Source organism: Mugil cephalus, chromosome 7, assembly GCF_022458985.1.
Source record: "Mugil cephalus isolate CIBA_MC_2020 chromosome 7, CIBA_Mcephalus_1.1, whole genome shotgun sequence".
NCBI lineage: Eukaryota > Metazoa > Chordata > Actinopteri > Mugiliformes > Mugilidae > Mugil > Mugil cephalus.
Window position 1 is genome coordinate 5,965,295 of NC_061776.1, and position 24,529 is coordinate 5,989,823.

General features: G+C 41.9%; 1 protein-coding gene across 2 annotated transcripts; it reads right to left on the bottom strand.

The window, feature by feature from the left end:
• Positions 1 to 64: 64 nt before the first annotated feature.
• Positions 65 to 24,529, bottom strand: LOC125011301 (cyclin-Y-like). 2 transcript variants are annotated; one of them, XM_047590444.1, is made up of 11 exons: positions 24,029 to 24,529; positions 7,875 to 7,949; positions 6,852 to 6,869; positions 6,098 to 6,132; positions 5,792 to 5,886; positions 5,657 to 5,692; positions 5,482 to 5,539; positions 5,227 to 5,346; positions 3,586 to 3,752; positions 3,106 to 3,268; positions 65 to 2,350 (listed from the first exon to the last, which is right to left on the bottom strand). In XM_047590444.1, the coding sequence occupies exons 1-11, from the start codon at positions 24,180 to 24,182 to the stop codon at positions 2,234 to 2,236; spliced, it is 1,038 nt and encodes a 345-aa protein (XP_047446400.1). In that variant the 5' UTR covers positions 24,183 to 24,529; the 3' UTR covers positions 65 to 2,233. The 2 variants fall into 2 exon arrangements, with proteins under 2 accessions (XP_047446400.1, XP_047446401.1); XM_047590445.1 differs by lacking the exon at positions 6,852 to 6,869.

The window sequence follows — 24,529 nt, forward strand, 5'->3', positions numbered from 1 at the left end:
GCATCAATCAAAGAACATGTCAATATGAACCACTGGAAATAAAGACGCTGGAATAGCACCCTACGACTTCTGAGGCCGGATATATTTTTTAATCGTTTCCAAATCAAGTGTACATTATTGGTAACATATCGTCATCTACAGTGACTCTGTAATACGGAATAAATAAAAACAAAGGAATGTTGCGACCTTCTCTCACGTGTTGCTTCGAGGTTGGACATCAAGGGGAAATCTAGAAACGGAGGGCAAAGGAAAATCTCTTTTCCTCACTTTTTTGGAGCCACATGAGCAGCATATTTAAAACAGGATCTTTATCATTTAAGACGTTCTGAGGAGAACTTCTTGTGCCGGGAGGAAGCGTATTTTATCAGCTGCTGCTTTCTTTCAAGAAGAATCAGTCGACTAGAAAAATAAATAAATACCTACGGCCTGTTCATCCAGTGAAGAGTTACACATGTTAAACTGTTAATGCTTGTTTAAAGCTCTGCACGGACTCTGACATGCAGTCGTTTTTTTGAACCAACCTCAGATAATCAAGAAAAAGAGCAATCCTCAGGTCGCCATGACAACGGTTTTAAAAACACAGTCTCTGTGGCTGCAGTTGATGCTTGTGCTTCCACCTGCAATCAAATGTGCTATTTATTTAGAATTTTGAGCTTATTTAAGTCTTTGAGCTTATTAAATAAGAGAAATGCAGTATATGTGTAAGGTGCATAATGAGGATTATTTTCTCTCCCTCCTCGTTACATGCTGGTCAGTGTCCAAGAAAACAAAACTAACTGGGAATAGTTTTCATAGCACGAACAGCCCACATCGCCTGTGGGTTACTCACAATGAAACCGCAGGTAATGCTTTTCTAATGCAAATGTAACATTTCCTGCTGTGAGATGTGTTTTTCATCCAAATCCAGCTCAAATGTACCATGAAATCCCACAACTTTTTGATGAATGGTTCACAGAAAGAGAGGTGTGCTTCATTCTACTCTAAGCTTCTTCTCGGCTCATGGCAAAAAAATTAAATAAACACTTGAGAAGTTACTGTACGGAAGAGGATTAGGGCCACTGGAAAAAAAATGCAGTAAGAGTGAATGTTTTTTTTTCTTTAACTTTACACTTTAATCTCAGAATTCTCAGAATAAAGACCAAAATTCTGAGATTAAAGTTAGAATTCTGAGGAAAAAAGTCAAAATTCTGAGAAAAAAATGAGAATTCTGAGTCAGAATTGGGAGATTAAAGTCAGATTTCTGAGATTTAAGTCATTCTCAGAATAAAATCAAAACTGTGAGGCTAAAGTCAGAATTCTGAGAAAAAAGTCAGAATTCTGAGAATAATCTGAGATTAATGAAATTAATCTCAGATAATTTTTTTCTGAGATTAAAGTCAGAACAAAAAAAAAAAAAATAATTTGCTCTAAATGCATTTTCAGTGGCCCTAATCCTCCTCTGTATCACTAAATACTGATTGAGTGTAGAAATCATGCTGTGAAGTACTTCCTGCCTGTTAAAGTGTGAAGGAAAAGGGTTTTTTTGATTGTGCACGTCCCCCATAACTACAATATTACACTGGAAATATGAACTTTTTTTTTTTTTAATTTGTTCCGGCCCTTTTCGTGTTCAAAACGTGTGTTTCTGTCCTCAACATAACCGAGACGAGGAGCAAATATAAATCAACATATTAAACCGACTACCTGAGTATCAAGAGGTGCAACTAGAAATACTGTAAACCTTGAAGATTTCCGAAAGGAGAAAAAACTAACGCTATCCCGTGAAATCCAAGAGGAAATAAATAACCGGTAGAAAGTCCAACGTTTGTGAAGTTCGGCTTTGCAGGTTCGGCTGCGACAGGCGGAAAAGTTGTGACAGTGGAGTAAAAATAAATAACGTGTGTCACTGTGAAGCTGCGGGGCCACCTGGAGGACAGGGCATGTCAAATCTTTTAAAACGAGGCCGGAAATAGATTATATTAAGACAGCTTCATAATGCCATAAGAGTTTTAAGGCTCTGTCTGTTGTGGTCCAAAGATAAATGTTCCTCCTCAGGTAATGAAACCACCAGAAACTTCCTTCCTTCCCTCCTTCTCTCGTAACACGAAGGGTGGAGGCACTGCAAAGGCATCACGTTAAGTAGAAACCTCTCCGTACGCGAGCAGTTCAGATTCCTTGAATCCGGTTTCGACCGTGTGTGCACGGTCTCTTCTCCTCTGCCTCGAACAGTCCTGACGCCAGAGTCTGTCAGTGGTTAGGAGAGGATAGCGGGAACCCACGGGATCCCACACAGATTGTCCACGCTGGCCGAGCGCTTCCTGGCCGCTCTCCGCGTGTCTTTGTACTTGTCGTCACATAGTCTGGATATAGCCTGCGGGAGAGGACGTGAAAGATGAGTCAAGATCGTGACGGGGACAGGACAAGACGGGACGACACGAGATGAGAGAAGATGAGAGATAAAATAGGACGAGATAAGAGGAAGATAAGACAAGATGAGAAAATATGAGATGCAAAAAAGACAAGAAGGTTGTATCGGACTGGGCATTTCAATTGCGTGCAAAAAAACAAAACAAAACTAAAATTCTCTGTATCTCTTGAAACTAGGGGTGGGCGATACTATGAATTTTAGTATCGATCCGATACCAAGTGAATGCAAGGCTAGTATTGCTGATACCAATACTGATACCTTTTGCTCGAAATGTATTGATAAATTCATTGATTATAATTAAACACACGACAATATTTTATTACTTTACCAATTACAGTATAAACTGAATTAAACAATTCCCCTTTTACTACACACAACTGTTTTCGAAAAAAGTCATTAGTGCAAAATAAGAAAAAAGAAGAAGGAACAATGTAACAAAAATATAACAATGTAAACAAAAGCAACATAATAAATCTAAAAACTGCTACACCTGCTACGGCAGAAATGGTGAAAAAAGTAGACATAAGTTAGAAGAAAATAGTTTTTATAATATAAAACTGAAATTTAAATGCATTTACACGTCTGTTTATAGTCATGTGGGAAGTAAGGGTAGTAAATATTGCTTTCTAACAGTATCTACATTATGTAACATTGCCGTGAGAGGAGTTTAAATTACAGGAAAAGCAACAGAATCCTACCTCTAGTTTTTGGGCCTTCTCCCTGCTGAGCGGCTCCAGAGGGAAGCTGAGGTTGTTGGACTCTGAGAGCGAGCGCAGGTCAAAGTAGTACTTGGCGTAGACACTGGACGGCACGTTGATGTTGAACTGCAGCAGCTCCAGAAACTGGCGCTCCAGTTCGTTCCTGGTGACGGGATTCAGAATTTCAGATTTCTGCACCAACACACGGAACAACTGCCTCTGTAACTCAAGTCAGTGGCTTTCATACAAAGAATTTTGTGAAGGTTCTCAGTCATCACACTGGATATCCAAGAAAAGGACCTGCAGAGTTTCTTGAAGACATTTAAACTCATATTTAAACTCCATCCCTCTGTAATCTCCATTTTTAATGATTGATTAACATCATCATCTTCTTTGTTCCTATTCCTAATATTAATCTTAATTCTGAGCCAGAGTCTTAAATTTAACCTGATCCCATTCTTGAATCAAAATGCCACTCACATGTCCTCCACTGTGATGTCCTTGAGGATCTGGCAGTAGTCGACGTTCCACACCGCCTGGTCGTCCCAGACCTTTGAGGCCAGGAGGATCGCTCCCAGGACGATCCTCTTCCAGTTCCCGGGACAGATGTCGATCTCTGCGTAGGTCAGGAGCCTCTCCAGGTAAACCTGCGCACCATACGAATACTAATGAAGGATACTTCACTGAAAACCTATGGGTTATAATATCCAAAAATCCCCAAACGACAAACCACAACAAGCCTGAAACCTCATGACCTAGAACCTTCTGAAAAAGGTGGATGATCTAATCGGACTAATGTGCCGTCGCTCTCCTCTCCATAATGTCAGGAGGTGTACGTTCATTCTTTCTGGCTTACGTTCACACACCGTGGTATTTAGGATGCGGCCTCGACGACAATTTACACACATCCCTGGCTTGTCTGGTCGCATCAGGGACAAGACTCCCCCTGAGGTCTAAACAGAATCGATGTGTTGGTGCATGAGAAGCCTGGAAGCCACATCAACTGCCCCACCAGTATCTTTTTTGTGATTGGAGTTGGTCTGGAGTCCCTTCATTGGGAACTGGTGACATGGAGCTTTATGTGGTGATGGACAGAAGAGTAAAGGCTCATTTACGATAGTGTGGAACATACGTAGCCTACACCTGTGTGAGCCATTTACACTAGTTCTCTCATCCCCCAAACACAAGTCAATGCTATGTCTTTTTTTGTTTCTACTTCCTGCTTCACTTTCAACAATGGTGACTGAAACTTTTTGCCGAAATTTCCCCAAAGACGAATCCTACAAATGTTTGTATCTCTAAGGCTCCTCTATTAACCTTTCCTCAATATTTTCCATTGATATTTTTTCTCCTGATACAATATCAATTGTGAATGTCTTAATATTGATTTTAAAAGAAAAAGAAAAAGTCATGTTTTGGGCTGATCTTAAACGATTTCCGCACCTCCACCACCACTTTTTCTGTACAAATGCAATAAACTGAAAATGGATCATTTGGATTAATATTATTTTTTTGACTCAGTTCATCCAGTGAATTATTATTGTCATCTGATGTACATATATATAATGTGTATTTTAAGCCGCATATAAAAAAGAACTGTGTAGAATATTGTAATATATCGCAATATCATAATATCGCAGTAATGTATCGTATCGTGACTCGAGTATCGTGATACATATCATATCGTGAAGTCCTCGCCAATACCCACCTCTATAAAACACTCTTTATCCAGTAAAAATAGGTTATAAAAGTAAATAAATGAATATTAAACACTTGAATATTAAAATAAGCCATGTAAAATATAAATAAAAATCAAATGTGAAGTAATAGCAATTAAAATCTTGAAACGGCCTGATTAAAAAGGTGAGCTTTTTAAAAGAATCAACAAACAAAGACCAAAGCAGATCACAGCTCTTGGGCTTGGTTACATTTTTGGGGATGTGCACCTCAACTACAGTGTCAGGGTCAACTTACGGTCTGCGTATACTGAAGCCTAAACCTCCTATAACCGTGATATAGTCGGACACACCATCTGAGCGTTGCAGAGCTGAATTTATTCACTATAAATTAGCTCTGAAGAAGAATCATCCACACAAAAGGGACACAAAAATCTAATCTCACCAGCGTGACGATGGCGCACTCGGCCGTGAGCTGGGCAGCGCTGAACAACGTCCTCACGAATCGGTAGATCTGCTTCTGCTCCGGGTCATGCTGGTTGTAGTCCAGCGGAACCTCCGATTTCTGGACCAAGGCAGGAAAGAAATGAGTTAGTACGGAGGAAGGGGATAAATAGGGATAATTTAGAACACAACTCTGACATAAGACCAAAAGATAATGGTGGACAATGGAAACAATGGATTAAATCAAACATCTCACCGAGAGAGGGTGAAGTTTCTCATCAAAGATATCGAGAAGCATTCCTCCGTCCGTGTCCCTGGAATGAAACATACACCAATCAGCCACAACATTATGACCACTTACAGGAGAAGTGACAATTTGATTGTGTGGATGTTACTTAGACATGTAGCACCCACTTAGATCAGACCCTCACCTGTTTTTTATGTGGTAGTAAATCGCCAGCGCTACACTGTAAAGAAGAAGAAAAAACAAACATTAGGTTTACATGGATTTTTCTGACACGCCAGCGTGTTGTGTCTTCGTTGTGTCTTTGTGTTTGCGTAGCGACCATTTGATGGTGTATTTGAGGTTGGGCTGGCTGACGGTGTTGTCGTCGAGGAAGATGGTGGAACAGGAGCTGTATTTCCGCCTCGATGTTCCGTGCTACAAACACACACACACACACACACAAACACACACAGTGACTGTTATTAGAGTGTACATGATTTTGTGTGACCTACATAGAGAGCGCTAGGGTGTCACAGAGGAAGGAGACTCGGTTTATATAAACTAAAGGCAATGAATGGGTGAATTTAAAATTATATGGGTAGTTTTGAATGGACAGTAGATTAAAAGGAGAGGAAAAAACACTCACATTGTTGATGAAGAGGCTCTTTCGTTTTTCTCGCACTGTAAAAGTAAAAATAGTATCATCATCAATATATTGTATTTGTGCTTCACTGCCAGCAGCAAAAAGACAAACACAAAAAAAAGAACAAAGCACTGTCATCACAAGAAGCAAAAGTGTATTTTTAAGTTTATTACGAATATGAAGACAAAAAAATATATTGTATAAAATAAGACAAAACATTTAAGCATGAAAAGGAGCGGGAAGAATTATAACTTATGACCTCCCACGCCTTCTCCTAGTCTAAATATGTCTAGACGCGATGTCTGATACTTATAAACAGAATTTGTTTCATACGTTGAATTGCATAAAGATAAATCTAATGTACATATTCACATAATACAACAATATTAAATATATATTCATGTATACACATATACTCATGTTCACGACAAACAAATAAAAATAAATGCCTTATAACACTTAGTGCTACTCAGCACCTCCCTCATCCTGTACCTATGTTAAAGTTAATTTTTCCTCTTAAATTAGACCTCTTATGAATTCAGAATAATTTTTCGATATTTATTGGCAATAAGTTCTTTTTTAGATTTGAATATTATTTGAGCTGTTAATATTTGACATGCTGATAAAAAAGTGTTTTGTTCTAACTGCTGAGAAGTGTCAGAGAAAGCGTTAAGGGGGGCAATTAAAATAATTTAAAAAAAAAGTGAAGAAATTATGCTGTTTCGCCTCTAGAGGGAGACAAAGTCACACTACTCACCATTCCTGTAAGGCAACTCTGGGAAAAGAAAGAAACAGCAACCTTATTCCCTTCTCTTAAAGAGACAACAACGGAATACTTGACAAATATGCCAAGGTCTAAAGGTTTATACATCGACATTTTGACATATTATATGTGAAAATAAGTCTCTACATATTAAATCTGCTTTGATCTCTGTGGATTAAGAGATAATAAAAAGAGAGCATAGAAAAAGAAAAACTATCTTAAATATTATTATTTTGCATTTGCTATTTCTCCTTTCGAAAAAATGATATGACTCCTATAAATACTGAAAACAAAACAGAAACAGCTTTGCTGCTTAATTGTGAAAATTAAGCAGCAAATCACAAATCATCATTGCTGAACAGGTCACAGGCAAAGCATGCCATAAAGAATAGTGCTATATCATATAGATACTCCAACAAATACAGTGAAAACACCGCAACCGATACAAAAGATAATGATTGGGAATGTTTTCACATCAATTTTAAAAGAAAAAGTCATGTTTTGGGCTGATCGTAAATGACTTCCGCACCTCCACCACCGCTTTTGCTGTACCAGCGCAATATCATAATATTATAGTATCGTATCATGACTCAAGTATCGTGATACGTATCGTAAAGTCCCTGCCTATACCAACCCCTAAGTAAGAGGCATTTTTCATATCGCAGTTTGCTCCTGGTACTCATACAAAAACAATGATCTCATGCTGTGGTGTTTACGGCTCTGTGAAATGTGATAATATTTCCTCTGTCACAGTCTGCTTGAACCCCCCCCCCTCGCTCCCCCCAAACAGGATGCTGGAGCTCTCAGTCAGACGCCTCAGGGCAGCAGCATAAATTACAGACATCAGTTGCTCTGAAGCGGCTCTGGGTTCCGATCCCAGATCACAGTGGCTTTGTTTTGATCGTGTCGGAGGGTATTTGCCATCAAATTAAGACGAACATTGTCCTCCCCGACGCCAAGGAGAGCTACCTTCAGATGAAATCCTAGAAAACTGAGTTGAAAAACAAAGCGACTCACCATCATTTTGCGATTTGCTGAGGAATATGGTGCTGGCCCGCGGATGGTCCGACGGATTGTACTCCATGTTCAGCTCTGTGGAAACACAAAGGATTTCAAATCATAAGAAACACGTGTCAGTCGAAGATGCATCGAGCGTTTTCGATGCAAACGCAGCATTATTATAGAAATGCATTGATTGGGACTGCCAGGGAGGCCCTGACCTGACTCTGGGCTCACTCATATCTGCCCACATGCATGTGTGGTGTCACTTCTTACCAGCCCATGTTTGGTTACATCAAGAAGAACTGATGAATCCTGCCTGAAATGGGATGTTCATCCATTCCTTCACTATGTACCCTATCTTTGACTCGGCTCCTCTATTGGGACACCTTTACCCACCTGGACTCCCATCTCTCCAGAGATGGACTCTCTGAATCCTGAGTGAAGTGGTTTCCTTCCCCTGTCCATCCTGCCACATATCCTCTTTATTCTGCCCCCTTTATTCACTGAGGTGTAGCACTGCCCTCCCTGCTACACAAGGTCACTCCACTCAATAAACATCGACAAACTAGCTCCCAGGGTGGGCTGGTGATGGCCACACACACAGTGAAACGAATTTAGCTTATCTGGCTGCATCAATCTCATATGATGTTGACGCCCTGTGGTGTTAAACTATGAGGACAACTGCAAAAGACAAAAGATTAGGACTGCATCGTAATCACAGATGGTTGACAGGATTTCCTTACTTTCAGGATTTCCAAACTAATAAAACTGGTTCAGAGGAAACTTTTACAGCATGCTGCTGTAAAACTACGGTCAGAGCCGGAAAAATGCCTCGTCTGCAATTGTGCCCAGTGCCTATTAGCAAAGATTAGCATTAGCAAACCATTAAACCAGCTAAATGTGAGCACGTTAACAGCATTAGCACATTAGCATGCTAAGATTATCATTAAGCTGGTTTGAGCTTTAGTTTTTTTGCAATCACAAGCTTTGTCCTTTGACACCATTGTTGCCACATTTTTCCTTTTCGTGAGACCGTGTGCTCGTTTTTCCAGGCCAGATCCCGGCCTGATTCGTTCCCATGCGAAGCTAATCTGGTCTGGATCATGTCCTGAAGCGCACGGGAAGCACTGTCAGAATGCACGGCCTCGCCGTACATGCCGAGGATTCTTTGGTGCCTGCAGATAATATCAGCAGCATTATCACAAGGTCACGTCGGTTAAACAAAACTTGGCTTTTCTAAAACATGACGTGAATTCAAGTGCAACAAAGTGAAAACGCACCGAAACAACATTAGAAATGACAGAAATGAGCAGCCGTAGTGGGTTTTTTTGTGCTCTTTTTTTGTGCTAAAGTCTGCACAAAGATGCTCTCCGTCAACACTCTCAAAGCGTCTGCTTTTGGTGAAATCAGCATTTTAAAATGCCCGGCATGCAGTTTGCGCCGCCAACTGTTCGGACTCCTACAATCCGACTGTAAAAGATCCAGACTATTTGATTACAGCACAGACAGTGGGAGCAACATGTCAGATCATCTGTCTCAGTCCCGGCAGCTGCTGTGGAACAACTGACTGCAGTGGGATTGAAATGTGTGTAACACTGTTAGCGAAAGGGAGTGTGGAAATAATTCGGGGAAGATTTACAGTTTTTCAAACAGCCTCCTCTTTCTTAAGCAGCAGAACATCCTGCAGCTCTGATCTGATTTATTCACAAAATGACATGGTGAAGATAATAGTTTCTCTTTGATGAATCCTTTTTATGCCGAGCAACGACCTCGGGGCTGGAGAACGAAGCCGACACTAAACAATAGCACAAATAAAAACGCAAAAAGTTAACTTTGCCCTTCATCTATAGACACCGATCAGGCATGACATCTCCAACGTATCCACCTCATCTCATTTTCTACTACCGCTCGTCCTCTTACCCTGACCCTAGGGTCGCCGGGGTTATGGGGCCCAATCAACCCAACAAGCTTGTCTTTGGAGATTGGAGGAAACCGGAGTTCCTGGAGAAAACCCATGCGGACACAGCATGGACATGCAAACACCAACCGGACCTTGGTGCTGGGAGGCATCAGTGCTAACCACCGAGCCACTGTGCCGCCCTAACATTATGACCACCTTCCTAATATTGTGTAGGTCTCCCTTGTGCCTCCAAAACAGTTGTGATTCATCAGAGAATGGACGTGGGCCTTCCGAGGGTGTTCTGTGGTGTCTGGCAACCGGATGTTGTTAGTGAGGGGGGTGGCCTTCAGGTCCTGTGGGTTGAGGGGAGGGGCCTCTGTGGATCATCACACAGATACTCGATCAGTTTGGGAACTAGTGAATTTGGAGGCCAGGTCAACACCTTGTGCTGATCTGATCTTCATGTTTTTTTGAGTTGTATCCTGCTGGGGGTGGCTGCTGCCATCAAGGAGTGTCATTGCTTTGGGGTGGGGGTGACCTGGTCTGGTCTCGGTGGGTAACATCCACATGAATGAATGTCCAAATGGTCCAAAAGTTTCCCAGCAGAACACTGAATTGACGTTATTTAGATTTTTGACGTTATTTACTTGTCCTGTCAGTGGTCATGATGTTATGGCTGATTGCAGTATCCAGTTGTGTAGAGTTAAATTTGTATATAACTCACCTGTTTTAATTTATCCATTTTTTAGTAAGGGTATGTCCACTTCGAGTGCAATAATTGAATAACCATCTGACCTGGTGTTATGGCTCAATTCATGGTTCCTGGCTCATGTAAAGCTCTTCATACTCCTCGCTGTATTTAAACGATGATGCAATTAATAAACCCACCTCACCTTACACAGCCCTTAAAGCATTTCCTGATTAACGTAAGAATTTCTGAATGAATCCCATAGGACCTGTCCCACCAGGCCAAATGGCTGGAATTCCCATTGTGCACATCAGCTGGTGTCAAGTGTTGATACGTGATACACGGCGCCCCCGGGTAAACTTTAACGAAGACTTGCTGCCTGCTGCTGCACAACTGAAACAGGAGTAGCTCGGCTAACCTATCAGCTGGCAAGCCTACCAGTCTGCCTTACTGCTCCTGCATAATGAATTAACAACAAGCGCAGCCTGCTCTTAGCAGCACAATCAGTAATGGCGCTATAGTGCTGCTAGCATTTTATTCCATTGGCTTCTCCTTCTTTCTTTTTTTTTTTTTTTTTTACCAAGACCTAAAACATTTAAGGAATCCTGAACATGTTTCCCCAATTGTAAGACCATGTGTTACGGCAGAGTGCACACAAAGCTGTAGGTGGACGAGCGTTGGATTTTGCAGACTTCCCTCTTTCGAGCATCTTGCTGCCTCAGTGGCAGCTTTTCCTTAAATATTCCAGTCTCAGCAGCACAACGCCGCTATCTGTTACCACAGTCTGCTTCGTTTTAAGAATATCCACACATCAAATGCTTTACTTTAGGTCTGATAAAGGTTCTGATAGATTCTCGGACCAGGAAGCCAAAACGATCAGGTATTTTCTTCAGTGGCCAAAGAGGCCGGGTGCAATTTTAAACCTTTATTATTATGCAATTAATTAGTTTTCTGGGTGAATCAGCCTTTTTTTCGTTTGGAGAAAAGTAACCGAAGCTAAACTCCTCATGAGCAGAGAGGAGGTAAACAGCTAACCAGACATGTTTCCTCTGAAACTAAACAGTTTTAAAGGGACACGTTTATTAAGTGCCTGCTTCAGTGCTTGTTGATGCTACATAGGCCTACTTGTTGTATCTACTTAGCGGTGGTGTCTACACCTGGAAATGTACTGTACACAAACCCAGTTTTGATATATACACCAATCAGGCATAACATTACGACCATATATATCCTAATATTGTGTAGGTCTCCCTTGTGCCTCCAGTATCGATCAATGATGTGGGTTAAAAAGGGTTAAAATACCCAGCATAAATAAAAATATATATATAAATATACCAGCATATGGTTGATTACACAGCATTTGGAACGTTGAAACGTGAGATGCTGTTTCTGACCGGACTATTTTCAATGTAGCGCTTCTAAACACACACAGTGCGGTAGCCGGTCGCGTTGCCGTTGACATTAGAGACATAGCAGTTTAAATATGAATAAATGTGTGACAAATGAAATTATCTTTTTGCTTCATTTCATCTTGATAACATTTTCTTTTTTTTCCACATCAGTACTTACACGGGGCCACGAAAACCTGTTTTACTACTAGTGTGGAATTATTCTACAATATTTACTCGTCACAGTAAGTCAAGTCAATGTTTCGTCATACCGTCCAGCCCTAACGTGATATTTCTCATTTCTTTCTTGCACTTATTTCCTACCACTTTATCCTGATAAACCAAAGAACCATCTGCACACACGTCCCTGTTTGCTGCTATAGGAGATTCAGAATAGTGAGCTATAGATACATTTAGGCCAGCGGGGGATTATTAATGTCAGGTAAAATAAAATGGGTTGTCTGATCAGACTGAGCACTTTTGTTCCGTCTTCATTCTCATGTCACGTGTCAAACAACAGGAGGACGTTATGCTAGTCCCTCTTATTCTGTTTCAACAAACACACGGGGGCACATATACACAATGACCAACGGCTCAGCGTGATACGAGACCGGGTTAAACAAACAGGACCTGCACACATTGCACATGTACATGGTCCCATACGGCTGAGAGAGAAATGGGAAATTCCTGGGAAACCACTGACAGCGTGAGCTCACACAGACACATCAGTACTGTTGACTACAGAACCTAATATGGTTATACCACCATAGCACAGAGAAAACATTTTTAAAAAGTGAGGAAATTCTAAGCTAACGGCAGTGCATCATAATAACATATCAGTACAGATGTAATGATTGATGTCTGGTAGACAGACGAACTTCCCCACCCACACATTTACTGAGACGGAAACTTGGTGTGGAGTATCCCAATTGGGAACTAATTATGCTCCTGCAAAGATCTGCAGAGCCAGTCACAGTATATATATATATATTTTACATACACTTTGTATATTGTTTATATATACTTGTGTATTTTACACATAGTTTCTATAGATCCCTTCATGGCCTACGTCACTGTGATGTCACAATGTCAGCTGGAGGCAAAACAGAGGGCAGCTTGAGGCAAACACTGTCACTCTCAACCACGAAGATGTTAACCTGCTGTATTTTTGGGTGTCAAAACCCAAAAAAGCAAAAACGCTAACTTTTATCATATACTGTACTAGCCACTGCCAGTCGTAGACAACGCTGATTTAACGCAAATAAAATAAAAGGACTGGAATGAGTGCGTTTGCAGCGCGCATTAGATATCAGATAAGATTAATGTGTAATGCATCATCAGTTTATTTCCAACTTTGAGTTTGACAGATTTTTAGGTCTCAAAAAGAAGACATGTCATGTAAAAAGAGGACGTCTGGTCACCATAGTTAATCATTGTTACAAGTTAAAACTAATGCTAACCGCTACCTAACCTAACTCAACATTAGTTGTGTGTTTCAGGGGTGTCCAAGCAGAAGTTGCATCTGCTTCTTACGTCTTCTGGTAATATCATTGTTGGAGAGGATTCACCTCATAAAGACAGACCGGACTTCGTCCTCCTTGTGTCCTCCTTTGGTCAAATCGTCCATCCAGTGATCGAGAGTGTAGAGGTCAGTGAATGTCATCAACTTTTTAAAATAACACCCACGATCTCGGGGAGTGAGTGTATTAGTACATTCTCTAAAACATATGTTTTCCTCGTCCATTTTTGCCAAAACGGTCCATTGAAGTATGCTAACCACTGTTTACAAGCTACAGTGTTTGAGATGTTTTGCCTCCAGCTAAGCCCCGCCCCTAAACATCACACTGTTTAGAAGCTGTGAAGGGGTCTATACATTGCACCTCACTTCCATTGTATTTTAGACCCATTTATGGACTGTAATTCCTCCTGTCTCTGTGTAATGATGCTACTGGATACTGAAGTCATCTATATCTACAAACATCTAAGTGGCTTGGAGCTGAATTTGTTTACAATAAAATGCCTCAAATTGGTTATGGGAATTGTCCAATTTCCTCTTTATTGATCAAAACACATCCCATAATGGAAAAAAAATGGAGTGTAGCCAGACTATGTCTTCATTATATTATGCTATCACTTATAAAAAAATAAGGAAAGTGCTGAAAACTACAATTCCTTTAACAGCCAGTTGAGCCTGGTGCCCATCTAAATTTAAGTTTAAACAATTATAAAGGTACACATCTACCCCGTTTAACATTAACGAAATACTGAAAGCTGTTTAAGATGTTTTTATATCATCTTCCTTTAAAATAATGTGGTATAGCCAAATATAAGTTTTGAGAAAATAAAGCTAGGGGGTATATGACGTAGTGACAGACGATATAGGAACAAGATCAGTCATACAGATGTTTGGAGGAGGTCGGTCACAGGTTTTGGTCAGATGTGTCCAAAGTGAGCGATTCAGTGAAATCAGACCGTCTTTTAAGTGTTTTCTGCCTCGGCTGCCTCAAAGCCATCGAGTCTTTCTGAAGTGATAATTAGCGAAATGAGGTGGTCTTGCTGCTTACTGGGGGGAGTAAATTACTCCCTCATTACTAGTCAATAAATCAAACCGGGACTCTCTCAAGTGAATAGGATGGAATAATTTATCCACAACAAAGGGGGAAGAAAGGGATACATCTTCTCTCTGGTTCATCAGTTTGGGTGTTTTTTTTTATTATTATTGTTTGGTTTTTTTCTCCAACCATTAACGGAGCAGTTTTCAGTTTAGTAGACGTATTGAGCAGAACCAGTCATCTGTCCCCGCTGGAACACATGACTTCTTTTTGCCGCTGTAAAAATAGCAGCGGTGCTTGATGTGGCTTCAGCAGTGGAAAGAATTGGATGCTCTGTGCTTCTTCAGCAAAACTGTGTCATATTACTCCATTATCTAACCGTGTGCTTAGACACAACAATCTGATAAATTCTTTTTAAACGTCGCCGGTCACGGTTTAACTTTATATCGGACGTGCTTGTTAAAAACACTAAAATACTTTAGTTTAAGTGCACTGATGCCACAACTATGTCTTCGTCCATGCTTTCAAATGGGGACGTGTTCAGGAGAAGGCTCAAAACAAACGACATGCTGCATGGTTTAAGAGTTTCAACAGAGGCCCCTGCCCTTAACCGATGGGCTTTGAGTCCTATGGATGGACATGAATGAATGAATGAATTTAATGAATGAATGAATGCCAGGTCGTAAAGTTTCCCAGCAGAACACTGAATTGAGATGATCAGTGTTATTTACTCCTGTCAGTGGTTTTAATGTGGTGGCTGATTGGTGTAATTTAAACCGTTCGACGACGGCGGTTGCCTAGCAGCGGTGCTCACCCAACACGCGATCGATGTTACCACATAAAAACCAAGCATTTCGAGTACATGACTTCTAACCACAAGCTAACAAGGATCACACTGAGGCGGTGAAAAGTCCTCTGGCTGTGATTTTGGTGAGAAAGGATGAAATAAGTTGCGAGTGCATCATGTTTCAGCTGCCGCGGCGACAGCTGCTTCGTCCTCCTCGCTTTAGTTTATTTGTGTGAACCTGCGTTGTCTCCACCTGCTGTCTCGAACCAACACACCTGCTCTCTGTTTGACACCAGTGTAAGCATACACAGTGCTTTCCCACAGTCATCCTTCACCGTTTTGTCAGATCACATCTTATGGCTGCGTTTGGCTTTTGAATCATCTGAGTGTTTAGACAGCTGCCTTTCCTCTTTTTAATGCCCAGATTCGGCATAAATGCTGCCGCAGCCCTGAAATACACAAAACGTACGTGGAGTAAGACGTGTCCTCTGCTGCCTTCCTGTTGAGTCTGAATCATCCCCTACAAGTCAAAGCCACCATCCAAAAAACAGAACGTCACATACTGAATGCCAAAAAAACGACGGAACAAATCTTAAATTTGATCTGTGTATCTCCAGTTAGGTTAGTTCACACGTGTGGTTCACAGCTGACATTAAAATGCGTCTCCACACTCGTCCCCAGTCGGCACTTGAGACCCGTATCTCAGTTTCTCTGTATTCAAATAAACCCCGACGCCATTAACCGTTTTATTCTAATCCCGAAAACATCCATATAATTTAACCGTTCTGCTGTTAAAAGCATTGAAAATAGCAAAATCTATACCTGGTAATAATGGAAAATAAATACTCCAATCATTAATGAGGAAAAGCGAACATAACTCCACCTGGCTCTTTATACCTTAGCGTGATTGCGTCAATAATTAACCAAATACCAATATGTTGTGTATTCATATTAAATAAATGTTCCATCTGTTCATTCCTGTTCAGATTTGTTTATTAGGATAGAATCTTATAAAAGTCTTTCATTAGTAATGAAAATACATTAATACGTTGATGCTTTTACCTGTACTGGTGATCATTTACAATAGTGGCTTTGTGGGTTTTTTTTTGGAGGCAGTGCGGTGGTTACGCAACAGCACCCCTGCTGATTATGCATTAATGATGCTTTGTTATATTCACACTACGAAAAGAATGAGGTCAAACGCATCCCGGACCCTGTCTTCACACCTGTACTTTAAACTGGCCGTGTTACGAGCAACATGAAACCAGCTTGAATTGGCTTTTTGTTAAGGTTTTTTGTGAACGATAAAGGTTTAAAGGACAGAGGAGCAGTAAGCCTGGAGGAAGGGTGTTAAATAAAACTGAACGTATAAAAAATGAAACCTAGAACAAGAGCTGGGTATGGCTATTTCAGAAGAGGGGCCTGTCATCGCGTCGACAACGTCATCATTACACATTTAAGTGCGCCGGATCTCCTCTTGTGTGCCATGTCGCAGTTCACATAAAGATTCCCCGGTGCTATTTCTTGAACATGACGTAGGGCTAATTCAGCGATGCGCTTCCATTAATGATCGTGTAACAACACAGAGATCGGCCTCTTATGGGAGTGGACCAAACCTTTGCTATGTTTTTGAGCTGCTCGCAGCCCTGGAGCTTCTACAATGACACGGTCTGACAGGCCGTCCAGAGACAAAACACCGGGTACAGACAGGTACATCAACATCATAGTGTAAATTAGCGGGTCGACGTGGCATTCCTGTTCACGCTGAAGCTGAGCTGATAAAATCCCAGGTCGATTACCGGGTCAGTCAGCACAAAAAACCCGTTTCTTTCCATGTGAAAGAGGCTTAACTCGCATCCACACCTCCTCCAAACACCTGTGTTTGTGAAAAAGTTTTATCCAAGTTTAAGTTACTCAACCGACTACATTACTCAAGGTACAAGCTAGCGAAAATCTTTCTGAGTACTAACCCTAGCTGTACTAGATGTAATCGTAACCCTGCTTCAACAGGACATAAGTTTTGGATGTGCCCCTCTCTTAACAACTGTTTATTGTACTATCACATATTTGCGGACAGACCGTACTTTCCTTTCTACTGTTAGAGAAGCTTAGATACACAATATTTAAAAATTCCTTCCTTTTTATGTCTGTATCCTTATTTTCACAGAGAACCTTGACTATTAACACAATCACCAACAGACTTTTATTTACTTAATTTTTTCCATGATAACAGACAGTCTTGACTGTTTTTTTTTTTCAAAATTTTTTTTAGCCTAGTTGTTCATATTTCCCATGTTGATGTTTATTTGAAAACTGAAAAATAAAGGAAACGTTAAAAGAAAACTCCTTATCCAAAATCAAAACACATGGATAAACAACACCCTAATCCTAAATGTGACTATACAAACAATATTGAGCCAGAGTGAACCGAAAAGTGGAGGAAGTCCAGCTCTTAGAAATATTTAGCTGGTGAGTATTTTGTTATTTAAGCACTTATCGTCTAAGAAAATTCATACTAACGAAAAGCACAACTCGCCATACACTGTTCGGTACACCAGTGTCAGACGCACTGTAGGAGTTCAACCCCAGTCGCTCCAGAGCGATGGGTGTCAGCTGTACGTTTAAATAGGAACCCCAATCAATCGGTCCTTCGAAGGGTCGCGGCCATGACAGCACAGGAAAATCTGCACACCACCTGACAACTGACGGAGCAAAAACCGCCCACTTTTTGTGATGACAAATGAGGTGAAAAAAAATAACAATGTGAAAATCAGATAACCACAAGTTATAAATGTCCACCCTTCACTGTGCGACCACTTTTAATCAATCATGCAAAGATCAAATATAAGCTCTGTAGATTGTAGATATCAGGTGGATCAGGTACAGTCAGGCTCTTATTCTAGTTCCTGCTTCCTAAAACGGCCACAGCAAGAGATCAATCTTTCATGCAGTACATTAAATTCACATACAGCAGGGTAATGACACGTTCTGATGAAAAGCGCGCAATTAAAACACTCAGATCACATATAGAATTCTACTCAGCCCACTTCAACGCTGCAGTGTTGTGTTGTTGTTTTATTTCTGTTGATTATTTCTGTTTCTTCCTATTTGAGCTCTGAGCGTGAATAAAAAGTTCAAGTGTCAATCCAGTTCGATAACATCAGTTTCACCAGATTACACAAACCTTGCCCCCCTCGCCCCCGAGGAGCTGGCTTCCTTCCATTCGCCTTCTTACGCTGCGCCTAAATATAAAGAGCATCAGCTGACGCGCGGCGTCTCGCAGTCATTTTAAGGGAGAAACACAGTGAGCTTTGTCAGAGGAAGGCAGATCATATGATTCTCCCGCTCTCTCCATCCATCCATGGTGTCTGTCAGTGCGCAGAATGTCTTCTTTGTCGTTTAGTTTCGGTTTATAGAGTAACATTGACAGCAACACTTCTGTACGAATGTGATGGAATATTAATGAGATGAATGTTTTACACATTTATGCCGGTGTTAGCTGTGTTATGAAACTGTTAAATTTACACCTTTAAAACTAAAAAAACAAATGTGATTTTAAGACTCGCACTGAATTTTGACGCTACACTCTTGTAGTTTGAAAACCAGACCAGCTTTTAAAGTTGGAATAATGATAACACCACGACAATTGAAGTATTTGGGACCGAAAACCAACAGAAAACATACGAGTGCCAACAGCATCACTAAACATGTTTACATCCTGGTACAAAAAACTATTTTTAGAAAGTTTATTTCACTATTCACGACATCTGTACGGGGAAAGAATTCTTTTCTAACTCATTTATTTATTTTTTTAACCAAGGTTTAAAATTCAGCACAATTAAGGGCGTTCCCACAGTAAGCGGAGAGTTGGGAGGGCGGGTCTTAACGTCCGACACGACCCCCTATGTCCATATTTGGAGTATCTGAGTGTGGGCGGTGTAAAGCTCATCCAACATGGCGACTGCGAGCTATGCCCGCTTCGGGCTTCATTTTCGAGGTGCAGAATCCAATGAGTGACATCACGATGTGTTTGTCCATAGTTTATACGATCATTGGTGTCATGGAGTCATAGCCTGATAAGAGCTTCTCCACCAAACGAACGTTTTTGCTCACCAGATCTTATATATTCATTCATTCATTCATTCACTTTATGTAACCGTATGTCCTCTATCGTAGCACTAAGACAGACAGACAGACATTCACACCTACGGCCAATTTAGAATCACCAATGAACCTATCGAGCATGTCTCTGGATGGTGGGAGGAAGCTGGAGTACACACTGGAGAGAACCCACGCAGACTCAGGGAGAACATAACAAACTCCACACAGAAATTGCCTCAGTCGGCCGGTGGATTCCTCATGTATTTAAATGAATCACATTCAGTTTTATTTAAATAGTGTCAATGACCTATATAATACCCCCAGATCAAGAAAATAAGAAGGTGGAAAGGAAAGATCCCTTCTATCAGGAAGAAACCTTAAAGAAAAACCATAAGGTCATATCTCCTCTGTTTTTTTTTTTTACCAGGGAAACTCTCTAAAGGATCCAAGGAACGATTAGAAACGCTGACATAATAACATCTGCACGAAAGCAGCTCAAAACAGCCGAGCCCATTCATCCTCCCGAACTAAGCCGTTCAGTTCAGTTCTGGATCGGCTTCAGGACCTCGAGTCGGGGACGTGACGGCGTTACGTGGCGAAGCGATTATCCGTCCCTAACAGAGAGGGCTGCTGGGAGTTCGCTTCAGGACTGAACCAGACTAAACTAAAAATCCGAGCCAAATGACATAACAGCTCAGAGTGGGGCAGACACCACTGTCTGCGATCGAGGCCAAAAACATCCGTCAGCCTGATGTTCTAATCAAACTGAATTCCCGACGATGATCATACATCTGCTTTGGTTTATGTGCTTCCTGTTATCCACTTAAAGATTATTTAATCATCAAAATGCACTGTTTTTTCTTTAAATTAAATTACCAGACATATGAAATTAGTTTACAAAGCCTGCAATCTGCAAAAGTTCCTGTGATCTTTTCTATGTGTGACAAGAAATTATATAAGAAGCCTGTAAGTCTCTGACACACATCCTCTCTAGGAACAACCTCCACTTAAAGCTTTCTAAGAAAAGGAAAATAAAATTTCATTCAGGAAATGATGCAGGAAAATAGTTAAGTCGTTTTGGATGAGACCATTGACTCTATATATGATGCACAAACCCATCGTGACGTCACCCATTCGATTTCTGAAGATCGGAATGAAGCCCCCAAGTGGGCGGAGTAAAGCACAACCAACATGGCGACCGCGGGCTCCGCCCACTTGGGGGCTTCATTCCGATCTTCAGAAATAGTTTACACTTGGACACTCCAAACATGGGCATAAGGGTTGTGTTGGGGCGGACTGAACGAAGCCTGTTTAAAATCTCTGCAACGGTGTTAGCTCTAGGAACTGGTATCGTTAAGGTTTTTTTTATCCGATATCGGTGCCTAAACGGTACTGGGTAAACGGTAATGGCTATTCTCGATGCTAGCAGCCGGGTAACACGGTGGCTCTGCTCCACCTTTGATGCTGCTCATCCCACTTTGTTTACTTTTACATTGTGTAGTTTTAAATACAGTCATCATTTAATGTCTTTAAAAAGACCCAAGTCACAACACTTGAACACCTGAATGAACACTTGGATTTACACTCCTGCAGCTTCACTGCATTTTTAGCTTAAGAGAGAATACACCAAAATCTGAAAGTTAGCATACAAAACATTTTCTTATTTCAGTTTTTAAGTTCAAGGATTTTTATACACCGTGTGTCCAAAGTTTGCACATAATTTCTCATTCAATTGAATGAGAAGGCGTGTCCAAACTTTTGTTTAATAACCTCCAGTTTTGGTCTGTCATTCAGAAAGGAAAAGGGGAATTAGAAGATCTGGAAAGATGTTGGTGTGTGTCTGATGCACAAGGGGCATGGTTTAATAAAATGGGTGCAAAACAAAGGGAAGTGCTCGGGACATTACTAAGGTCACGGCACCTAGCGTAGACAAAGGTAGCGTGAAGTGGGTTGAATGCTGGGGACCCATTCAGGCTCAATTCTCTTTGGGCACAAAATCGACTGCATCGCCGAACACAGCAGCTCAGCGACGGCCCTGAAAGCGGCGCGTCATGCTCCAAATTGAGCCGTTAATTCTCGGCCGCCCCGTCTCCGTCCCAGGAGGCTTCCTCTGTGTGCTCTGACACCGGCTGACAGCTGCCTCTCCGGGTGTTTTCTCTGGAGGAGAGGAGATTCTCTTTTAGCATTTTTTTCCTGATATTGCGGATTCTGACGAAGCGCGCTAATCTCCGCCGTACTGCACGTGAATTCAGAACAGACCGAACACGTTACGGTCGCAGCGAGGCAGACGGCGTCTCAGCATGGGTCGCCTTCCTCCCCCCGTCAAGATGCGTCAGTGCGTCGTTTGTGTCTGCGCGTCACTTTTTCTGCTCAGTTTGAAGAGCATCTGGCTCTGCGCTCAATTTTGCATCTTATTAAAGCACTTATCTGAAGCATTTTTGGTAACCCACACATTTTTTGCAATGGTTTCAATGATCTCACAACACGCCTGCTGGGGATATCCAGGCTCTGTTAACAATACCAACCCAGTGTCATGCAAAGCACTCCACTTAATAGCCTCCACAAATGGCAAACAGAATGTACTCTGCAAGTTCACATGAGGAAATGACATTAGTGATCAATAAAGAGATCTCCCACCATAGTGACTCAGTGAAAGACATCTGCTCATTCTGGTGGTGGATAAGAAGGCTTTCTAGTCAAATATGGTATTGTTGAAGAACAAAACACCAGCTTGAGACTTCGGAAGACAAACAGCCCAACTTCTGTTACACCAGAAGTTCTAAATTGTGCATATGTGGCTGGGATTCGGGCTGCTGTCTGTTCTTCATGGTTTGCATGACTAGATCAGATTAATGTGCTAGAATATTTTTCATCTAGTAGATTTGTTGCATGAGCCGAAGGAGCAGAGTAGACAGAATATCATCATCAGCTGTTAATTCTACTTTCTCAATGTGGTCCTTGTCTCAGTTTACATGCAGTGGAGAAAATTGAATAACTGATGGGAACATGTCCTCCTCCTCCTCCACACTAGGTGGCGATATGTGTTTTTTCAGTGGGTGAATATGGCCCCATTTCCGTTTGACCTATTACGTCAAATAATAAACAACTTGAGTCGTTTAAGAGGCAGACCGGCATTTCAAACAACAATCAGATGGATAATAGTTCAGCTTTTCAATCTCATACTTAATGTGTGCGCTTCTTCTGGTGCAGATAAGATGGCGCTATCCTTCAGGTGGTTCTTCTACCGGCTCTGTTTACCTTCTTTTTCTGTGAACGGCTATTTTAGACGTTTTGTTACAGAGAATTCCCTTAATTATGCAGAATTTTCAACCTTAATAAAACAACAAACTGGGGGTGTACAGGGATTTGCTCCCTTTTAGAGCCTCAAGTGGTCACTCGATGAGCTGCAGTTTTATGCACTTGCCACCTGGACATGAATGATTATTTCACACCAGGACCCACCAGATGCAAAGAGGAGGACTCAGAACTCTTTTCTGAGCTTGGCGAGCGAACTAAAAGTTATCAAAAGTTCGCATCAAACTGGCGACACCACCCGATAAACCAAGGATGCGGACCTGAGGGCAGTGGCGTATGCTAGTATCGTATCTTTTCCTTGCTTCTCTTCCTCAATATAAAATGGTCAAATCATCTTCACATACAAAAAGGATAATTAGGTCAACAGAGGAATTAGTAGCCCCTCATCCATACACACTGCAACTCTTGTATGATTGCGTCATTACAGCCAGGATAGAGCGTGTATTTGAAGCGCGTCAAACACCGATACACCAACACGGTTACACGACGTCCTGTAAAATTTTCCCCTTATAAACACACGTCTGACAGAGTGTGATGCAGGAAAAAGTGCTACCCAGTGCATGGGCCTAAAATAAAGGAGGTCCTTGTACAGTTTGAGAGAAAATGCATGCGCGGCCGTCGGCTGAAAATAGGCAGGCCATTTAGTGGACACTTTGCAGTGTGAATGGCTCAATTGTAATGCATATTAGCATGTGTCCGTGGTGGTGGTGGTGGTGGGGCCACGTTCCATGCTCGCGGGCTCTTTCATTCGCGGGCCCAAAACAAAGAGCAGCACAAAAGGAGTCTGCACCCATGAACTGGATGTTGTCTGCAACACACACACACACACACACACACACACACACACACACACACACACACACTCTCTCTCCCCTCCCTCCCTCCCCAGGTATCTTCATGCAGGGCCACATGGGAGAGGAGGTGCACACGTGACTCCTCCCTGTTCCCGGCTCAGCCAAGAGGGAAGGTGCAGATTTTTAGAGAGGTCAGGAGGGATCAGCCAACAATTAACATGACTTACTGTGAAGCCTGTAGTGGTAAATATTTCACAAAGATACTATTATACACCGGACGCATTCCTCATATTCTCAAAGCGTCTGACGGTCATTACTGAATATTGGTTTATTGTACTTTTATGGTTGTTTTCATTATTTTACAAGGTGATTTATGGTGATCTAATTATCTGCCCTTTGGATTTTCCAAGCTTTTTTTTTTCCTGGTCAAGCTGTTGGATGATATTATCCGTTCATTTATTCATGTGGTCTCTAATTTTTATTTTGTTTGTCTTAGGGTGATGTTTGGTTTTCATATGATACTAAACCTCGGCTATTATACCCCCCTGTTCCAACCTTAAAACCAATACTAGGTTTGACCTAATCACAGATGTTAACAACACAAAACACACATTTTTATCTATCTATTTATTTATTTATTTTACCGTCAACGTTCTCCCTGTCGCTGATGTGCTGCAGGTTGCATCCTGTCTCCTCCCTGCTCAGATCCGACTCCTGGTGGTAAGACTCCAGCCTCGAGTGGGCATTTCTGCGGAGCTTGGGGGTGCCAGACACGCAGCAAGAGGTCGTGCTCCCCATCTCTCTCTCTCTCTCTCTCTTTCTAAACTATCCTTCCCGTGTCGGAGCTGAATCGACCCCCACGGCGCCGGCGGCGGCGGTCAGCATAGATCACCAGAGCGCGCTTGGAGCATCCGCGGCTGCGCCCATAGATCCCGTCAGTGGTCTCGGGGAACGTCTCCGCGGGGCACGGCTGTCACGGAGGGATGTCACTTCCACCGGTAGCAGCCGACGTGCGCAACGAGCGGACGCGCTGCCGCTGCCCCGGGCATCGTACGAGCGGGACGCTTCCCGCGAGGCAGAGGAGCGACGGTGCGCACTCGAGATGCGTGTGTCCGTGTTGTGGCTCGCTGTCAGCGCGTCAGAGC